This window comes from Melospiza melodia, chromosome Z (assembly GCF_035770615.1).
Source record: "Melospiza melodia melodia isolate bMelMel2 chromosome Z, bMelMel2.pri, whole genome shotgun sequence".
NCBI classification, from domain to species: Eukaryota; Metazoa; Chordata; class Aves; order Passeriformes; family Passerellidae; genus Melospiza; species Melospiza melodia.
In genome coordinates, this window is record NC_086226.1 from 42,898,216 (window position 1) to 42,916,762 (window position 18,547).

The 18,547-nt window shown below is 51.3% G+C and overlaps 1 protein-coding gene across 1 annotated transcript; it reads left to right on the forward strand.

Annotated features, from left to right (window-relative positions):
* The first annotated feature begins 5,913 nt into the window (after positions 1-5,913).
* Positions 5,914-8,487, forward strand: FOXD1 (forkhead box D1). The gene has a single exon (XM_063180636.1). It carries the CDS (start codon positions 5,914-5,916, stop codon positions 7,177-7,179), a length of 1,266 nt encoding a protein of 421 aa, XP_063036706.1. The 3' UTR covers positions 7,180-8,487.
* The last annotated feature ends 10,060 nt before the right edge of the window (positions 8,488-18,547 follow it).

The window sequence follows — 18,547 nt, forward strand, 5'->3', positions numbered from 1 at the left end:
ATACCTGGGCTTCAAACCATATCACAGGCTTTTTACAACTTCCAGGATGCCTCTCCCTGTAACACCCTGCAGAGTCCTACTAGGGAGTAGTTGGAGAAGGGCTACATCAAGAATCCCCTGCCTTCACTGTACATAGTTCAACTGGGCTTTGCAGGATATTTGGGAATTTGAGTTAATAAGACTGCTAAAAGCTCACCAAGAAAGGCTTGCCTGTTAGTTCTAGTCAATAGCAAATACCTTGCTAGAAAATAAGAAAGAGGTAGAAGTCACTATATCCTTTATTGGCTATGCATTGAAAAGGTGATACCTTGAATTTATGCATGGATGTTAGAGACTTAGACAAACTGTTTATTCCTAAAGACATCCTATACACAGAATTCAAGAGGACTTGAGTCCTTCAAGCCATGATCGCAGAAATATTTTGACCTCTGCTAAGACAGTGGTTTTTGTATTGTCTTTAAACATTAACACAAGTCAAAACATTGTTGAGACAACAACCCAACACACGCGTGTAAATGTGTAACATATCACATTTAGTCCGGGATGAATCAGGACTAAGTTTGGCCCACTTTAGAAGTATAAGTACCATCATGCAACCTTTGATTATTGCCTTGGCATCTCCAAAATTTTTATTCATTCTGGATTTTACTTGATTTTCTAGACCTCCTGGTCCAGCTGGTGGCTCGGCAGGAGTGGTGAGCATACATGGCAAGAGGTGGAAAGGCTGAACAAGGCAAGGGCCTTCCTTTCTCTGCAACAGCTAGCTGCTATTTCTGCTCAAGTCCTGGCAGGAACCCATTACCCACTAATTTCTAGATGGAAAAATGGATCATTGTCTTTGATCACGATACAGCTTATCCCCAAGGATTTTTAAGTGGACGAAGAATATACCTGCCAATATTCACTGAATTTATGAATGAGTTTGTACTCCTTTGGGGCTTACTTCCAACTCTACAGAATGAAATAGAAAATATTTCAAATATTTGAGACACGAATTATGGGATCTCCCTCCTAGTTTGCTAAAGCTTGTTTACAACAAAAAAAATAAGGGCTTATGTGGAAAATGGTAGAAAGATTTTCAGTAGCTGGTGAAGTTATGGAATTAAAGGTAACCTAAACAAGCATGATTTGTTCGTGTGAAAAGTATTCTGCTATATCAGCTCCAGCAGCCAGTGCTTAATTTTGTAAATCTGATATCCTTCCACCAGCATTGGAAAGAGTTACTGGGTTTAAGGGGTAGAAATAATAAGTTGAAATTAGAATTGGCAAAGAAAATTTAAGCATCTCATGCTGTTTTGAAGGACTAGTAAGAAAATAATAGGGGTGAAATGAACAAGAAAAAAGGTGGAGAGAATGACAAAGATTATCAGGAATACATAATTACTTCTGTGCTACTCTAGTGATTCTGAAGGAGAACTCCTCAGCATGTAAAAAAGGTGACAAATGAAAAAATTTGTCATAGAATCTACGGAGTCATGAACAGCAGGAAGAAAGTGTTGAACAACACTTGTTGCTTGTCTCTTCCATGACAAAAATGAGGGCGCATCACATTTAAATGAGCAGGTGACTTGCATAAAGCAAATTAAAAGAGACACTTCTTACCACTCATGGTTAAAGCTTAGGAGCATTTCACCACAGAATATGTTTAGTGGTGTAAATGTACATGATTTCAGAAAACAACTGGACAAATTCATGGAATAAATTCTCTCACAGGTTGTTAAATTCCGATATTATCTCTGCTTTAAAACAAACAAACGAACAGCTTGAAACCTAGATTTCTGGCAGCTAGGAATTAATGTTACACACTTGTCTTGTTCCTATATTCTTCCCTAAACATCTGGTCTTAGCTCATGGTGAAGTCAGTTTATTCTGCTAGATGGGTCTTGGTCTAACCCAGTAAAAATGCTTCTTAAGATCAGAACATCATGAGGACATTAAATCACATTTTACAGAAATTAAAAATCCAAAGAGCTTTAAAGGTGGTCACTTTCACTTGTCAGAACAAATGTACATGGCCCACAAGAATTATAGAACAAGGAGAAAAAATCTGCAAACCAACAAACAAAACAAAACCCAAAAAAATCCAACCCAACAAAACAAATAAACCAAACCAACTTGGTCAAGAAGAAAAAAATGTTTGACAGGAGTAGAGGGGAGATCACCTCCAAGGATGCTAAACCCTTTTTCAGCAGTAGACATGGCTGGAACCCCAGATTTTCTTTAGTTTTTCAGGTGACTGCTGCCAATCCTCTCCAATGCATTGTGATCACACAGACATTGTAATCCTGGCCTCTGCAGAAGGTTTAAAGGTGGTGTTACCTTCCCCAAAACTGCGTGGCAAGAGTAGGGGAAAATAAACACCCAAAAACGTGGAGATAAAATGCCGGTCACTGTTATACTGGGCTAAGAAGACCACGGCTGTCACTGTCACTGTTAATGTCTCTGTCATGGACAGAGGTCATGGACACCGCCATCCTTTTGCAAGGTAATTGCTGGTGCATTTATTTATTTATTCTATGACACAAGCAGCTCAGAATTCCATCCAATCTTTGACTCAAGACACAACATTCACAGAATATGGAAATTACTCAAAAAATGGTTCTATACATTAAGAAAAAGTCCAGTTCTGCAGCTGCAGAAAACTCAGAGCGCCTCAGCCAGTGTGCCTGTGTGGCTGCTTGAAAATGCCCTGCATAGTGCCCAGGGTAATCTTTGATTTTTAATAACGGCCTGGGCTGCACTGGTAAAATGTGGATGTTCTGTGTATGCATGCAGGAATTGTGTGTACAGTATATAACAAAAATTACAATTCATAATAATCCAAAACTTATGAGTCATTTTAATATGCCCAAACAAAAAAAGCATAAATCCTAGCTGAGTAACTGTATTTCTCATCCCGCAACTGTGGTTTTAGATGTATATCAGATCATTCACGACTAGCAGGAAACAGTAGAAGACAGCCCTCAAGATCCTGGGTCAGTGGTGGTCATTTGGTGGTTGGGTGCGTGGGCAGAGAGCCCCGTCACGGAGGTGGTAAGGTGGTCCAGGAAGTTCCAGCCCTTTCGCGGTGTGGCTCCAAAATTCTTCTTTAGGGTCTCGGGGTGCCGCCCAGTCGCTGAGCGGGGGGATTCCTGCCCGACCGTGCCTTTCTCGGGGGCTGCTTTGGCCGGGGAGGTCGCGCCGGGCCCCGAGCCCCGCACTCGGTCCCGCCGCCGGCGCTCCTTGCCGGTAGATGGCATCCCCCGTCCGCGCACAGCCGTGCCCGGAGCGGAGCGGCGCCGACCGCGAGCTGGGGGACAGGGCAAAGCCCCGGCCCCGCCGCTGGCCGGATTTCGCCAAGGGAAATGCCACCCCGGGATGGCACCCCGATCGGCCCCGTCCAGAACGAGCCGCAGCCCAGCCGAGGCTGGCGGGAGCTCGGTGCTGAGGAGGAGCCGCCGGTGTCACACGCTCAGTGAAACACCCGCGCGTTCTGCTAGAGCAGGATCGAGGGCAGAGCGCGGCTCTTTTGGTTTGTCGCTTCCCTGGTGCATTTTTAAACTTCACCGTTCTTCAGACTTTAGAGCATGATTTTTTTAAAGACAGTTTTAAACGTTCAGGCTAGGAGAAGATAAAGAATGGGCGGGGGGGAGGAAGCAGAAAGAAAAAATAGTAACTCTTTGTAAAAGACGAGAAACCTCCTGAAGACGAAGAATCCTATCTACCTTTCTTTAGTAGCTTCCCGAGGACCTTAAAACTAATTCGAAGAGAGATTTTATGAACTGTAGGAACTGTAAATCCGAGTGATATCTATTTTTGTGCAGGGAAAAAAAAAATATAGCAATTAGCTGGATATAGAGGGTTGGGTTTTTTACTTTTTATTCCCCCCCATTTTGTAACTTTTGGTGGTATTGTCTTGCAGGCGCCTTAGTAGTGAACAAAATGTAAATAGGATTATTTGGAAATAGTAGAAAGGATTATGTTGTAAATCCATGGAACTGGGTTTGAAACAGGGTGGCTTGTAGCTTTGGGTTAGGACAGTATAGCGACAAACCAAAACGTTTTTCGAGAAATTGGGTGTGTACGTTGTTTGCGAAGTGTGATTTGATCAATGAGACTTTTTGCATCAGTCTGCCCTTCTCAGGACGATTTCTGCCAAAGAAAGAAATGCTCCTTTACTCCCAGTCGGATCTTGATTGCGGTTTATCCTGCCAGAACTGGGAAAGATGGGAATTTTCAAAGCCTTTCTTTTTAAGACCATGGTAATTGCATTTCTGTCCAAATTTCTGGGGGTTTATTTTGTTTGGGTTCTGGTTCTTTGGTGGAGTTTTTGTCTCTCTCTCTCTCTCTCTCTCTTTTTTTTTTTTTTTTGGGTTTGTTTTTTTTTTTTTTTTTTTTTTTTTTTTTTTTTTTTTTCCTGCCAGCCCTTACATAAAGGGGGCCCCGGTCTTCTGTCGTATCATAGATCACCTGAAAAGGGGAACAGTGCCACTAAATTAGCAAGCAGTCCTCTGTCGTTTTCGCAGGGGTGTTGCTCCTACTTAAAGCGAAAGTTCCATTCTAAAGGCCAGTGACTTTATTTCCTTTACATGCAAAGGAGGTAACGCTAATTCTCTGTGTTTCTCATAGCGGAGGGAGTGGAGTGTTTCTCATAATGGAGGGAACTGCTTCTCTCTCTTTAATAACCATAGCCTTACAATTTGACTGAGAATAGTGGTGTGTTTTGGAGGCTGTTCTTTTAGAGTTTGTGAGGTCGATAGCCAGAGATATTTTATTTCCTTCTGAAGTAAATTAAACTCTGGAGAGTGATGGGGGAGAGGTAGGGAAGGATGTCTCTCAACCATTCCGCGGACAGAAGTCTGAAGTTTATTAACTCACCATCTCCCTCTCCGGTTTGATTTTTTCTTCCCCCTTCCTTCCCACGGGAAGCAGCACCCCGTCTCTGAGGGCAACCCCGGAAGATGCAAAGCTCCTAGACCGTCCTCAGGGTATCCGGGAAGGTGCGCCTACACTTTGCGACAGACTTTTTTTTCCTTTTGGGTTTTTTTTTTTTGTTGTTGTTGTTGTTGCTGTTTGTTTGTCTTTTTGGTTTGGTGGGGTTTGGGTTTTTTTTTTTTGTTTTGTTTTTGGTTTTGGTTTTTGTTCTTTTTTTTTTTTTCCCCGCGGAGGGTCAAGTGTTATCTTTATTTTCTCCCTTTTCCACTAAATATGGCACCGGTCTCCCCGCGGCCCCCCCGGGGCCCCCCCTGGATGGGGTGAGGCCGGGAGGGCCCAGACGGTGGCGAGGCGCCCTTCTTGGCCAGGGGGGAAGACTCGCCGGGTTCTGACGCTGGGAGCCATGTGATGGCCCCCTCGCTACAAGGCGGGGAGGAAGGCTGCCCTCCCTGGGACTAAGCCCCAGCCTTTTCACCGTGTTTCCTAAGGCCCAGCAAGCCGTCCCCTACGCCCTCCCTCCTCGCCAGCCTCCTCCCCTCTCCTCCTCCCAGGACTAGGCGCGCTCCCTCCTGCCCCGCATCCATTAATGTCTGGGGGCTGAGGTGAGGAGAAAGAAGGGGAAACCGACTTCCAGGAGAGACGGCGCAACCTCCCTGCGCCCGCAATAACAGATCCCAACCGAAAAAAAAACCCGAAAAAGATCCCCAAAAGGGGGGAAGGGAAGGGAAAAAAGAGAAAGAGAGAAATCCAAACGGCAGCAAAAAATACCCCGAAACAAAACCCTGACTAGCCGCCGCCTCCGAGCGGGCGGCGGGAGCGCTCCAGAGGCGCGGCAGCGGCGCTGGGGGCCGGCGCGGCTCGGAGCGGCCCGCCTGCCCGTGGCGGCGGCGGGGCGGCTCTCCGCGGAGCGGCGCGGAGGCCTGGCGGCGGCAGGGAAAGCGCCCGCTCGCCCGCCGCGCCGCGCCGGCCGCCACCGATGCGCTGCCCCGCCGCCGCGCCATGACCCTTAGCTCGGAGATGTCCGAGGCGTCGACGCTGGCTGAGGAGACCGACATCGATGTGGTGGGCGAGGAAGACGACGAGGAGGACGACGAGGAGCCGCGGACCCGCCGCCGCCGCCGCTCCTACGCCGAGGATGAGGAGGAGGACGACGACGACGACGAGGAAGAGGACGAGGAGGATGTGGGCGACCTCCACGCCGCCGCCCTGCTGCCGCGGTCGCCCGTGCGCGGCGGAGGCGTAGGTGGCGGCGGCGGGGCGGGCGGCGGGGACGCTGCCGGTGGCTCTCGGCCCCCCTCGCGGGGTGGCCCGCAGAAGGCGACGGCGGGCGGCGGCGGGGCGGGCGGCGGCGGCGGCGGGGCGGGCAGCGGCGGCGGCAAGAACAGCCTCGTGAAGCCGCCCTACTCCTACATCGCTCTCATCACCATGGCCATCCTGCAGAGCCCCAAGAAGAGGCTGACGCTGAGTGAGATCTGCGAGTTCATCAGCGGGCGCTTTCCCTACTACAGGGAGAAGTTCCCTGCGTGGCAGAACAGCATCCGCCACAACCTCTCCCTCAATGACTGCTTCGTCAAGATCCCCCGGGAGCCCGGCAATCCTGGCAAGGGCAACTACTGGACGCTTGACCCCGAATCCGCCGACATGTTCGACAACGGGAGCTTCCTGCGCCGCCGAAAGCGCTTCAAGCGGCAGCAGCTCCCGGCGCCCGAGCTTCTGCTGCGCGCCGTGGACCCCGCCGCCTTCCTCCCGCAGCCCCCGCCGCAGCCCCCGCAGCAGCCGCCCTGCGCCTACGGACCCTACGGCTGCGGCTACGGTCTCCAGCTCCAGCCTTACCACCCCCACTCCGCCCTCTTCGCCTTCCACCACCCCTCTCCGCCGCCCCGCCAGCCCCCTGCCGCCCCCGGCAGCGCCCCCGGTGCGGCGCTGCCCCCCGCCGCCGCCGCGCCGCCGGGCCCCTTGCTGCCGGCGGCGGAGCTGGCACGGACGCCCTTCGGCTACGCGCACCCGCTGGGCCCGGCGCTGGCGGCCTCGCTGCACTCCGCCAAGCCCGGCAGCGGCGCGGCGCTGGCCCGCTCGCCCTTCTCCATCGAGAGCATCATCGGGGGAAGCCCCGGCCCCGGCCCCGGCGCGGGCAGCAGCTGCGGCTCGCAGTCGACCGCGGCGCCGGGGCTGGCCCGCTCGCTGGGGAGCGCCGGGAGCGGCCTGCCCCCCGCCGCCGCCCTGCCCGCCACCCCCGGCTTCGCGGCACGGATCTCTAACTGTTAAGTGTTTGGGAGTCTTTCCGAAGGTAGGATCTGGGGTATCTCCTTTCTCCGCCGCTCGGACGCCCGGCGGACGCTGCCCGCAGGGGCTGCCTGTCTTTGCGTGGGGATAATTGTGACGGGGCTCGGGGGCCGTCCGCCGCGAGCGACGGACCTCCCGCGACCTTCACTAGTGCAAAGCCAGGTGTAGATCTAGATACTGCACGGGCAGGCGGTCACTACATCGGAAAGTTACTCGCTACTCCTTAAAAAGAAACAAACATGGTGATAAATAATGTCTCTAAACCGCTGAAGTTCAGAGATTCTCAGGTCTAGGAGCTTGAAAACAGTAATGTACAGGAGGAAAAAAAAAAAGGCTTGAGGGAGGACAGCAGAGCAATACTTTTTCATTTAGTACACTTGTCTCATGTACTTTTATAAAAGAAAAGATTAACGTGTTTACACAGAAGAAAGTCAAGATTATCATTTCTTATTTTAACCTGTGTTTTGTATTATAATAGACTTACGGAGTTTTTTTATTTTGTACTTTATGCGTATTCTTTACAAGGAATATTGTTAAAATTACAGCAAGTATTATTGTACCATTTTAATGTAAAATTTTTACACATTTTCAAAAATAAAATTTTTAATTTTCAAAAAAAAAAAAAAAGTCAAAACCAAACCCAAAGACCAAAGGAGCCCAGCCAAACAATTGGCTTTGGATCCTTCCCTCCTTAGCACTTCTCCTTTCTTTGGGACACTAAATTTTTTTTTCTTTGGGATTAATAGCACAATAGTCAAGGAATATTCTAGCTTGGAATTTATTATGTGCAGATTTGACTGCAAAGAAGAAAATAAAAATACGATCTTTGCAGACAATGCATTGTTAACCCTAGCAGATAAAGAATGACAAAAACCCCAAAATAAACTAAACAAAAACAAAAAAAAACAAAACAAAGCAAAAAAATCCACACAACACTAACAAAACGCCCCCAAGAAAACAAAAAACACTCTACAAAAAACAGCAGGAACGAGAGAGGGGATAAATAGAAATAGGTCTCTCTGGAGGGAGTAAAGCCCAGTTCTGTAAGTCGCAAATCAGGGGATTGATTAAAACGCCGGTTTAAAACTATTTTTATACTTTTGGGTGTGTTTTAAATCACAACTGCATCATAGTTTGGTTTCCAAGAGGCCAAAGGAAAATATTACTAATAAAGGGCGTGCATTGAACTTAAGAGAGATTTGTTCTAGACACTTATGTTTCTGTGATGATGATAATAGTGGCATGTGTTTCTACTTTTCAATACATAAAATATAAATGCGCTTTGTAATATCCTCGTGTGATGAGTTGATTAAGTTTATAAGCTGTCGAAATAAGGATGTACAAAACAAACCATGAAAGCAGCTTTTCTGATTCCAAACACTCGTTTTTAACAGCATAAGGTCCATAGATATATATTTTATAGACTAAAAAAATTTTAACCAAAAAATCCGACCTCAAATATTCAGAGCTTTTATATGGAAAAGAGAATCGCATGTTTTAAGAGTAGGCATGTGAATGTTTGTTGTGGGCTAGGAATACACGTTTTTCAAAACAGGGAGGCGCTTTTTAACTGCGACTGTATTTATAACTATTTAGGAGACTCGGGGATCAAATATGTGAATTTTCATAATAAAAAAATAATAATAATAAAAAGGGAGGGATGCCTTTTAGTGCTCTTTGGAGTGAGGAGGGGTTTACATGTAGAAGTATTTCGTCGCCTGGGTTTTAAATATTCTCATAGACGGAAAAGTGGTAATTCTCCGTTTTGTTTGTAGCAATGCTGCGTTAAAATAGTGGGTTTCAGAAAGCAGAAAGACTGGACATAAGATCTCTGCTGGGCTCCATTTGCAGTCTGGAGCTAGAAGGCCTCTTTGGATGTTCCGGGTTCCTTAGCAGAAAAATAAGTCCATTCTAATTTCTTAAACAAAAGGGAAAATACCCCAGAGGCACCGTGTTCGTATTCTCCAGGGAGAGCGAGTCTTTTTCACGAGAGACCAATTAATTCACTTTCCCCGGGCCTGGCCTGGGGATGCGCCGGGCCGACACGGGCCGGTGCGGCGCGGAGTACGGAGCTAAGCCGAGGCCCCCCTCGAAGAGGCAGATAAAATCAAACAGGGAAGTGTTTCGCGGAAGAGAAGGCAGCTGTGGCCTTGCGGCGGTGCGAGGCTTCCCGAGGAGGGGTGCTGCTGGCGCTCAGTTTGGGCTCTGTCTGCTCGAGTCCTAGGGATCTCCACGAGCAGTTACATGAGAAGGGTAGATTCCGGCGACCCACCCTGTGTTTGTTTCTCTTGGCTTCTACGCAGCAGACCCCGGGTACGCAGTAGATCCCAGGGAGCCCGGCGACCTCCCCCACGCAGAATCCAGCCCGGCCCACGCCAGTGGGCAGTGGGGTCTGAGTGTGCCCACTACCTATCCCTCAGGTCTCCGCAGAGATACATGGCAAGCAAACTGCTTGGCTACTTTTTCCTTCCATGTTTTTCGCCGGTTGCCTCCATCCCGTGCGGACAAAACCTTCCCTTGGGAGTTGCTAGGGAAGGCGACAGGAACAAACTGCAGTAGGTGGTACGGATTTTTTTTTTTTTTTTTTCCCTGTAAGGAAAAGGGGGTCGAGTAAGAGGTCCAGAGTCCTGGTGAAGGACTTTTTGCCCGTTCTCCTCGAGTCGGAGGGGAAGACGCCTGGCCTCGGTGCCGGTCCCGAGGGTCCTGTTTCCCCGCTGCTGCCGCAGAGCAGGTGCTGCCAGAAAAGGAGCCGGCCGCACAGCCCTTTGATGAGCTCGCAGCACCGCCGGGCCGCAGCGCCCCATTCGCATGCTAATGGCCCGCCGTGCTCTCCGCGGCTTCCAAGACTAACAGAGAAGCGAACAGTGTAGTCCTCGCAAGGACGGAGCCCGGACGAACAATCCTTCCAAAATAGTCTGGGCCCTAAACAATCTGGTAAGACATGCAGTATAGTGTCGTCTCCTTCTCCTCCCAGAGACAAAGTGTGGATTCATTAACCCGTCTCCTTGCTCATCCTATCCCCGTAGGGCTATGAGAGACGAATTACTGGATCTGAATTGGGAGGGGATTGCTCTATAAGGGGGCTAATGTTTCAATCAGTTCATCCTGAAGGACCACACAAAAAGAAACTTCTTCGTTTATGGTGCTATTATGCGGAGTTTTAATCTAGGGATAGATTTAGCCAAATGTTATCTATTGGGAATTTAATGAAGCCCTTATGTATTCAATCGTCTTTTATGCCACACACAGTGTCTCTATCCAGAAACGTTTCCTTCCACATAGTTCTTTGTTTCTGATGGGTGATTTATATACTTTTAATTAGGTTTTTAAGAAATTCTTTCTTTTCAAGTATCTTGTATAACGTTTCTCTTAAGCAGGACTGTGTTAGGTCTCTTCCCACATCCCCTATAAAAGAGGTTTCCCCTTCCCTCCCTGGTTTTGAATACGATTAGTTTGCACGTCCACACCCTGCGCCCTTCCCGCTGGAGCACTCCTGCTCCTTGTGCAGAGGGGCCGGACATCGTGCCCGCTCTGTCTACACCGCCCTGGGCTCCGACGGGCTGCGCAGCCCGGGGATCCAGCCGAGCCCCGTGGCTCCCGTGCACGGCTCCCCAGCCCTGAAGCTGCTCTCAACCCAAACCATCCCCACCCGCACCTCCTTTGGACCACACCTTCGATCTGGTTTGTATTTTAGGTGCAGTGAGAAACACTCCTGGGGTCAGCGGGGTGCACGCACATCCCGTGCTTGCAGGCTGGTTTCAAATACCCAGGACCGGCCCCATCACCCAGTCCGGAAGATGAAAGAGGGGAGCGAGGCTCTCACCTGCTCTCAGCTGCTCCCTTTCTTGCAGCGCTGGTGGCGAGGGCAGAGCGCACGGTAGTCCCCGTAGAGACTGAGGCCTATTCGGGGGATCTGTGGGAAAGTGGATCTGATTTAGCTGTCCCTTGGCACGGCCTGGAGACTCCTCTCCGTATGTAATACTTTCCCTCAGTACTTACAGTCAGTACTGCTGTAGTCTCTGATAATATTGTATTTGACAGAAGTAATGGAAATTATGATCTTGGCCAAGCCCTCGCTGCTCTGGAACCAATGCAGATCCGTTTTTCAACTTGTTCACAGTGGTTCCCCCACCTGCAGTGGTATTTCCTCTGCTTCCCTCGGCAGCGGCCGGCCGCACACACCATCGGGACCCGAGCACCGGCGGGGACCGGCTGCCCTGTGCCCGCAGCTGGGCGTATCCTGAGCAGGTAGGTGGCCCCCTCCACCGTTCCTCACCTCCAAGCCCCAGTGACCTGCTGCAGGTCACCGCAAGGCCTCTCCGCCCTTCTCTGAAAGTCCTTTCTCCTTTGCAACCCTCACCGTGAGAGGCACGTCGAGCAGCCGCCGTTGTTCGCTGCCCCTTCCTGCACTGCAGAGCACCACCAAGATGCGGAGGAGGCATTCGCGCAGAAGCGTGTGTACGTGTGTGCAGGAGAATGGCGCTTCAGAAGGTAACCAGCTGCTGCCGGATGGATCCCCGCTGCGGCAACAGCCGTGCTCGGTGCCTCATGGCGCAGATGGGTGCCCGCCGATTTTGTGGAGAGATGGAGAAATGAACTCGAGTTCCAAATCGGTAAACCTCTTCCTCTTGTTTTTCGCTTGAGGAAGAACTCTGTTCCCCGCCGCCGGTCCCCGCCGGGAGGTGTACTGCAGGCAGCCGGCCCTGAAAGCACGCCGGCCCCTTCCCAGCCGCTTGGCTCGGCTTGCCGCCCTCTCACCGGCACGACCGAAAACAGCAAAGGCAGAGGCTGCGGGGCTGGGAAGGCACCGCAGCCCCACTCGCGGCCGGCCCGGCTGCCTCAGTGCGGGCGGCCCCTAGGGCTGTGTGCGGCTGCACGGCCGCGGCGGTGGGAGCGGGGAGGCACCCGGCAGCGTCCCGGCGGGAATCACCGCGGGAAGCCCCACGGAAGATGGATAGCGTACGAAGATGTACCCTTAGTGCAGCGTTCCTCCTCCACCAGCTGCCGCAGTGAGAGACACAGAGGCACCCTGCGCTCTGCGCCATGGAGAAACCTTTCGGCTAGGCGCCGTAGTGCCCAAAATGTACAAAAACATACATATGGACTGGACTGGACGAAAGGGGCCTCTCTTTTTAATTTTTTTTTTCTTTTAGCGCGGTGTCTCGTCAATTTCAGAAATTCTACCGCTAAACTGAATTCAGAAGGAAATTTGTGGTTGCGGGGTTTTTATTTTTCTAATCAAAATAATTAAACTTTCCCTTCTTCCAAGTCACAGGAGACCTGTTGAATTGATTCTGTTTCCCTTTCGCTGATACAGTAAAACGGCACGCAGAAATCTGCGGGCCCCCATATTTAGATGATTATTCATGCAATTTATGTTAGAAGCAAACCGATACTTAGATAATTACGTTGTTGCATTAATTCGTTTCTTAAGACAGGGAAAGCCTTTTCCACAGGCAATCCGAAGGTATTTCTGTCCCCTGAGTGCAATAGAAAACCATGTGAGTGCATCGAAACGCGTGTGAACATTTAGGAGTGTTGTCTCGGACCCGGTGACACCACCAGCCAGCGCCCGCACAACTGTAGCACTGCGGTCATCGCTCCTGCTAATGCCCACGCTTTGCCAAGACCTTTTAAAACCTGTGAATGTCTCTTCGTACCACACTGGTCGCAGGACTGCTTCTCTAGTTTCATTGCAGAAGAGTACATGCACACCTGTATACACGAGATACATTAAATACACACAATCAAGATTAATGAGGTGACTTCCCTGGGTTTTGTTTTCGTTTAATAAACACTGTCACGTCTGCTTATTCAGCAACAACCAGACGAAACAGATAGCTTTCTAATATACGGGTATACAGTGAAATTCCACCTGTCGGCTGCATGGGGGGGAGGGGGGGGGCAGAGAAGAACAGCCTCTTCGAATAAATAGACGATTAAAATAACCATTGGTGAGGGGGAAGAAAAATGAGGAAAGATGTCCAGCGCCGAGCAAGGATGAACAGATGTATCAGGTGACTGCTCGAAAGTAGAGGGATTGGAAATTACGGACCGTATTTTATATAAAAAATATTTTATACTTTCTTTCCAGCCCGCCTCTGATTGCATAAAGTGCCGTGGGGTTGCTCGGTGGGCTCTGTCAAGCATCCCTTTCACCTTCATGGAAGTCCTTAACCTGTCTTTCTCCGTGCAGACGGCGCTGCCGGTGGGGCAGCGCACGCAAGTGTGTACTCTCGCACTGTTCCGCAAGCGCTAGGCAGCCGGAGGCCCCGCTAACACCTCTTCCTCTCTACTTTTCGCTTCTGTATGAGAAGCCAAAGGGTGGTCTTTCTCTGAAAATTAACCGCTTTAAATGGCTTCCAGCTCTGCTTGCATCCCGATGTCTTTCCTCCTGGCACTCAGACATCTGCCGGCCGGGACATGATTTTCGGTGGAATCCCCAGTTCCACCCGTGCCGCAGATGTCTGAGGCACATGTCCCGTCCCGCGCACCGGAGCGGGGCTACCGACAAGAGGTGTGGAGTGGATGTCTTTGCTTTTAATAAAAGACTCTCTTCCCCTCAAGCCTCCTCCCCACCCAGAAGGAATCCGCAACAACTTGCTAACACCCATGGGCAAGCCAAACGTGGCGTTTCCACAAGAGATTTTGAGTCCAGTCCCGGAGGTGCTGCTGCGCCTGCCGCTGCAAGACGGCGCGGTTCTCCCGGTTAAGCGGCGCAAGCCCCGCGGCCGTGCCGGGGCGGAGCCGGGGGCGCTGCCGGCACACCGGCAGGACGGACCGTGCTCGGCGCCTCCTCCCGGCCCCAGGTACGCTGCCGTGCTAGCGGGGCTGTCTCGGCCGCCCGCCGGCAGGGCAGAGCGCTGCTGCCACTGAGGGAGCCCTCTGGGCTCATGACTCCCCGGGGGAGGACAACCTTCGGCCCGGTCTGTCCTGCCGTCGACACCCACCGTGGGGCGCGCGGGGGCGTGTGGGGTGAGGGGAGCCCGGTGCCGACGCTATAAATCCCTCGGCAATTGAGTTCTGCACCTTTGATTTGGAAAATCGGATTCTTTGAGTGGAAACAGTTGACAGGAACTTAAAAGGATTAGCTGCATTCCACACAGGATCATTTTTACTCGTAACATTTTGAAACGATTGATCCCTTCCAGACCATAAACAATGTCCAGAAAAATGATCTAACGAGACTTCCATTGTTTCCTTTTGTCTACGAATCCCCTTTCGCCAGCAGTTTGATTAGGGACTTTGACAGGCTGGATTGTAATCACAGACACACACACACCACACCACCCCCCCCCCACACACACACGCACACCGTTTTCCCGAGATAAGTATTGAATTTGAAATAGTTCGTCTTTTGCTCCATGGTGTCATTCTGCCAGAAATCGAGGAGAAAGGCAGGTAGGGGCAGAAGGAGCAAGGAGAGCGGGACCGAGAGGGGTGCCGCAGAGCGCCGAAATGAGGGGTGGGGACATTTCCCAAGCTTCTCTTGCTGGTTTTTGTACCGGCCTGGTAGGAGAAAGAGAAAGAGAAGACCCACAGGTGCACAAGCCTGCTCGGGACATAGAGCGTAGAATACAACACGTGCGGCCCCGTTCCCCACCACGGCCCGAGATGACTCAAGATCCGCGGGCTCTGCTTGGTCCCTCTCTCCTCCTCTTCCCGTCCCGTCTGAGGGCAGGGGAGTTAACGCAGGGACATTAACGGGTTGGGAGGGGAGCGAGGGGGCCCTGCCCTGTCATGCAGACCGGCCGACTTTTCCTCTGTTCTGACACCTGCGCGCACTGCCCCATGCTCCTCTCCCTGATTTATCGCCCAATTAGAGGTTCAGCCTTCCCCGAGCCACCCGTGCTGCCTCCCCTGACGGGTCTCTGCGGGTGACGCCTCCCCGGCGATAGCACGGGAGGTGATGGGTCGAGGTGGCCTTTTTTCGGCCCCTTCTGTTTCTCTTCCTTCCCCTCCGTATCTGTGTGAACCCAGGGCCTGGTGTCGCAGAAAAAGCCGGAGGGGGCCGGAGCGGTGTCCACTGGCGCGTCCCGGCCCGGGACTGTGCCGATCCAGCCTGGATCGGGGGAAAACTCAGCCAGGAGAAGCATCTCAGTTATGTCTCCCCTTCAATTAAGAGACAGCAGCTCCTTCCCGTCGGATTTCACTGGACTTGTTCTTCCTGTTACGCTCCGGGATTACTTTTTTCTTCCTTCTTCTTTCTTCTTTCTTCTTTCTTCTTTCTTCTTTCTTCTTTCTTCTTTCTTCTTTCTTCTTTCTTCTTTCTTCTTTCTTCTTTCTTCTTTCTTCTTTCTTTTCTTTCTCTCCTTCTCTTGCTTCTCTTTTTCTTCCCTTTTTTTTTCTTCCTCTTCTTTTTTCCCCTTTATCTCTTTTTCCTCACACTGAGAACAAGCGTCTCCCCGGCACAGACTGGTAGCATTGAGCATCTTCCTAACTTAACTGTGTCTTCCTTGTATCTATCAATCCACCTTTCTAATTAGACTAATTAGAAGATATGCGGAATGTTGCTGGGTCCATAGACTAAACTGCTTAGGGTTTCTGAAAGGAAAGCTGAATGCCCGCCATGGGAGGTGGCCATTCAGGGGTACGGTAACAGTTGCTACATTTATCTCCTGCTATTGAAAAGAGCTCTGCTTAAAGCTCGATTAAAATGTTTGGAAACTAATGCCACCCTGGATCCCTCTCTAATTAGAGGGCCTGGATAGATCGCCCTGAGCAGTCAAAAGGAACTCCTTCCCGGGCTTGGCTTTTCTGTTCAGCAGAATGTCTTCTCTCCCCACAACCCCGCCCCCACCTCCAAAAAAGAAAGAAGGCGGGGGGGGGGGGGGGGGCGGGCGGAGTTGGAAGGGAGAGAAAAAGATAACGGAGCTATAAAAACGGGGGCGGAGAAATGGGACAAAAATCTTTCTCCCCAAGCGTTTTGTTTGGTCACGGTTTTCCCGACGGCACGCACGGGCTCTTCTTACTGGATTCATCTTCAGCGGTCGGGACAGGTTAAGGTTGGGCAGCTCCTTCTCCGCTGCCTGCGGCAAGCCAGTCAATCTTGGGGAAGGGGAAAGGCCGTCGCCCTCCTCCCCTCGCACGCACAGGTGCGGGGCGCGCAGCCCGGCTCCCTTCTTGCCGCGCTGCCCTCCTCGCTGTGCCCCGCCGGTCTTGTTCAGAAAGAGCAGGGCAGTAAAAAAGGGGAGGATGGACGGTGGGGGAAAGTCACCCACGGAACTGACGGCTCCTGTCCCCCAAACTCTGCTTGCAGGGAGCCCAACGCAGAGCAGCAGTTTCCAGCAGGCCACCGGGCTGAGTGACGGAGGGGCTGTTGGAAATCCCGCTCTGGGGTACCTTGTGCCTCCATCTCTAATCCGAGAGCACCGCCGCTCACCTAAGCACGCACGCATTTGTGTGTGCCCGCGGGGTGTGCGGAGGGGCGCGGGCAGCCCTCGGGTCGCCCCGCTCCCGGGAAAGGCAGCCTCAGCCGGGCACTTTAGCGTCGGGCACCTCGCGAATTTGCGGCGCTGTTCCTTCCCCGTACGGCAGAGATAGATTTTGTCCTCATAAAGGCGAGTCAACGACTGGTGCTGGCGGGGGAAGGGATGAGGAAAATGTTCTCTTCATTAACACAAGCCTGTTACGCAGATGACTTAATTTACGGGATAGATATGACCAAAAGTGCCTGGAAAGAGCCCACACTCGTGGCTCGGCAGGCGACGAGCCCGCGACAGCCGGCTCTGACCCGCGGGAGCTCTCTGACCTTGTGGCGGCGAGCAAGGGCGCAGCGGCCGCCCCGTCGGTACCGTCGGGTCGGTAGGGGGTGGATGTTGCGGGTTTCACCCCTTGGCCTTTGGTGGTTACAGTGCACCAAGTATCGGCAGAGGGCAATAAAGTTGGGAGTTAATTTATTTTTTAATCATTATTATGTTGTTGTCTTCTCGTTGTTGAGAATGATGCGGTGGGCGTTCTGGAGAAACTGTCCAGTCTACCAGGGAAACATATCCGCATCCCGCTCTCCCCGTATTGCCCCAGGAGAGGCCCCTCTGGCAGGTGGGATCTCCTGAGAGAAAGATGTACGGGAGTGGCAGGCAGAGAAATCCCGTTGACATTTTCCTTTTCTTTCAAGCCTCGGGAGTCACCTGCAAGGGAGGGGAACAGAAGAGAATTGAGAGGATCTGCTCCTCTTCGTCCCAGTAGTCCGGCGACGTTACCGGCGGGGGAAGGACTAGCTCGGGACCCGGATGAGCCGGCAGGTGGGAAGCAGGCAATTCCAGCCGTGTCCCTGCTCTGCCGCGCTCTTCCTCGGCCGGGCGGGGGGCTGCTCACGCTGTATCATGTTTTATCCCAGTGAACTCAACAGGACGAGTCCCAAGGACAAAACCGATCAAATGTTTCCCTTAGGAACATACGGGGAGCTGCTCACGCTGTAGCATGTCTAATTCCAGTGAACTCAACAGGACGAGTCCCAAGGACAAAACCGATCAAATACTTCCCTTAGGGACATAGAACCTACTTTATTTATTTATTTATTTATTTATTTATTTATTTATTTATTTATTTATTTATTTATTGTCTCCTCCGAAAGCGAGTCCAGCTCAGAGGACAGTTTTGGTTTGGTTTTGGTTTGGCTTTTTTTTTTTTTTTTTTTTTTTTTTTTTGCTGCTGCAGAGAGCGCATCCCTTCATAAAATGTGCTTGGAGGACCTCACCCCTGCTCCACTGCGGACCGCGGGGTGAGAGACTCCCTTAGGACACACCTGCGGGATTAAGAGAAAAGACCGGAAGACCCCTCCTCTTCCCCCCCGTCAGAGGGAGGAATTTGTCCCTGGGAGACGACCAGGAGACTTTTTCGTGGCTGCTGGGCCGCGCTGGCCCCTTACTGAGGATGTAAGAGCGAGCACACACACCCCCCCCTCCAAAAGGCAGGCTTTTCTCTTGCCCCTGCTCATGGGCCGTGCCCCTGTCTACACCCCTCCAGCACGCACAGCAATGCAATCAGGAAATGCAAGTCCGGAGGTGCCCAAGACACAGGAAGAGTGCTCGGACTTCAGGGATCAAAGAACTGCATGACAGCTAGTTGAGAGTTTGCTGAGTTTTACTGAGTTTCAGAGTTTCTTAATTTTAGCGTATAGGATCTTCCCAGGACCACTCTGCATTTCTTGAGCCCAAGGATGCTCAAGGTGACCTCTCTCATTTGGAAAATAAGTGGATGAGGACAGAGTTTCGTGTCCAGACCAGGGCAGCTGCAGCTGCGTGCCTGGTAGTCCATCGCAGTCAGCAGGTGGCTGAGCTGTTTGTCTACACTTTACATGTTTCACATTACGTTCCTCGTGGGCGTTATACAGCAACTTTCCTTGTTA

Bases quoted from the DNA above. Each gene is read 5' to 3' on its own strand.
- FOXD1 (XM_063180636.1), top strand. From the start codon at position 5,914: ATGACCCTTAGCTCGGAGATGTCCGAGGCGTCGACGCTGGCTGAGGAG.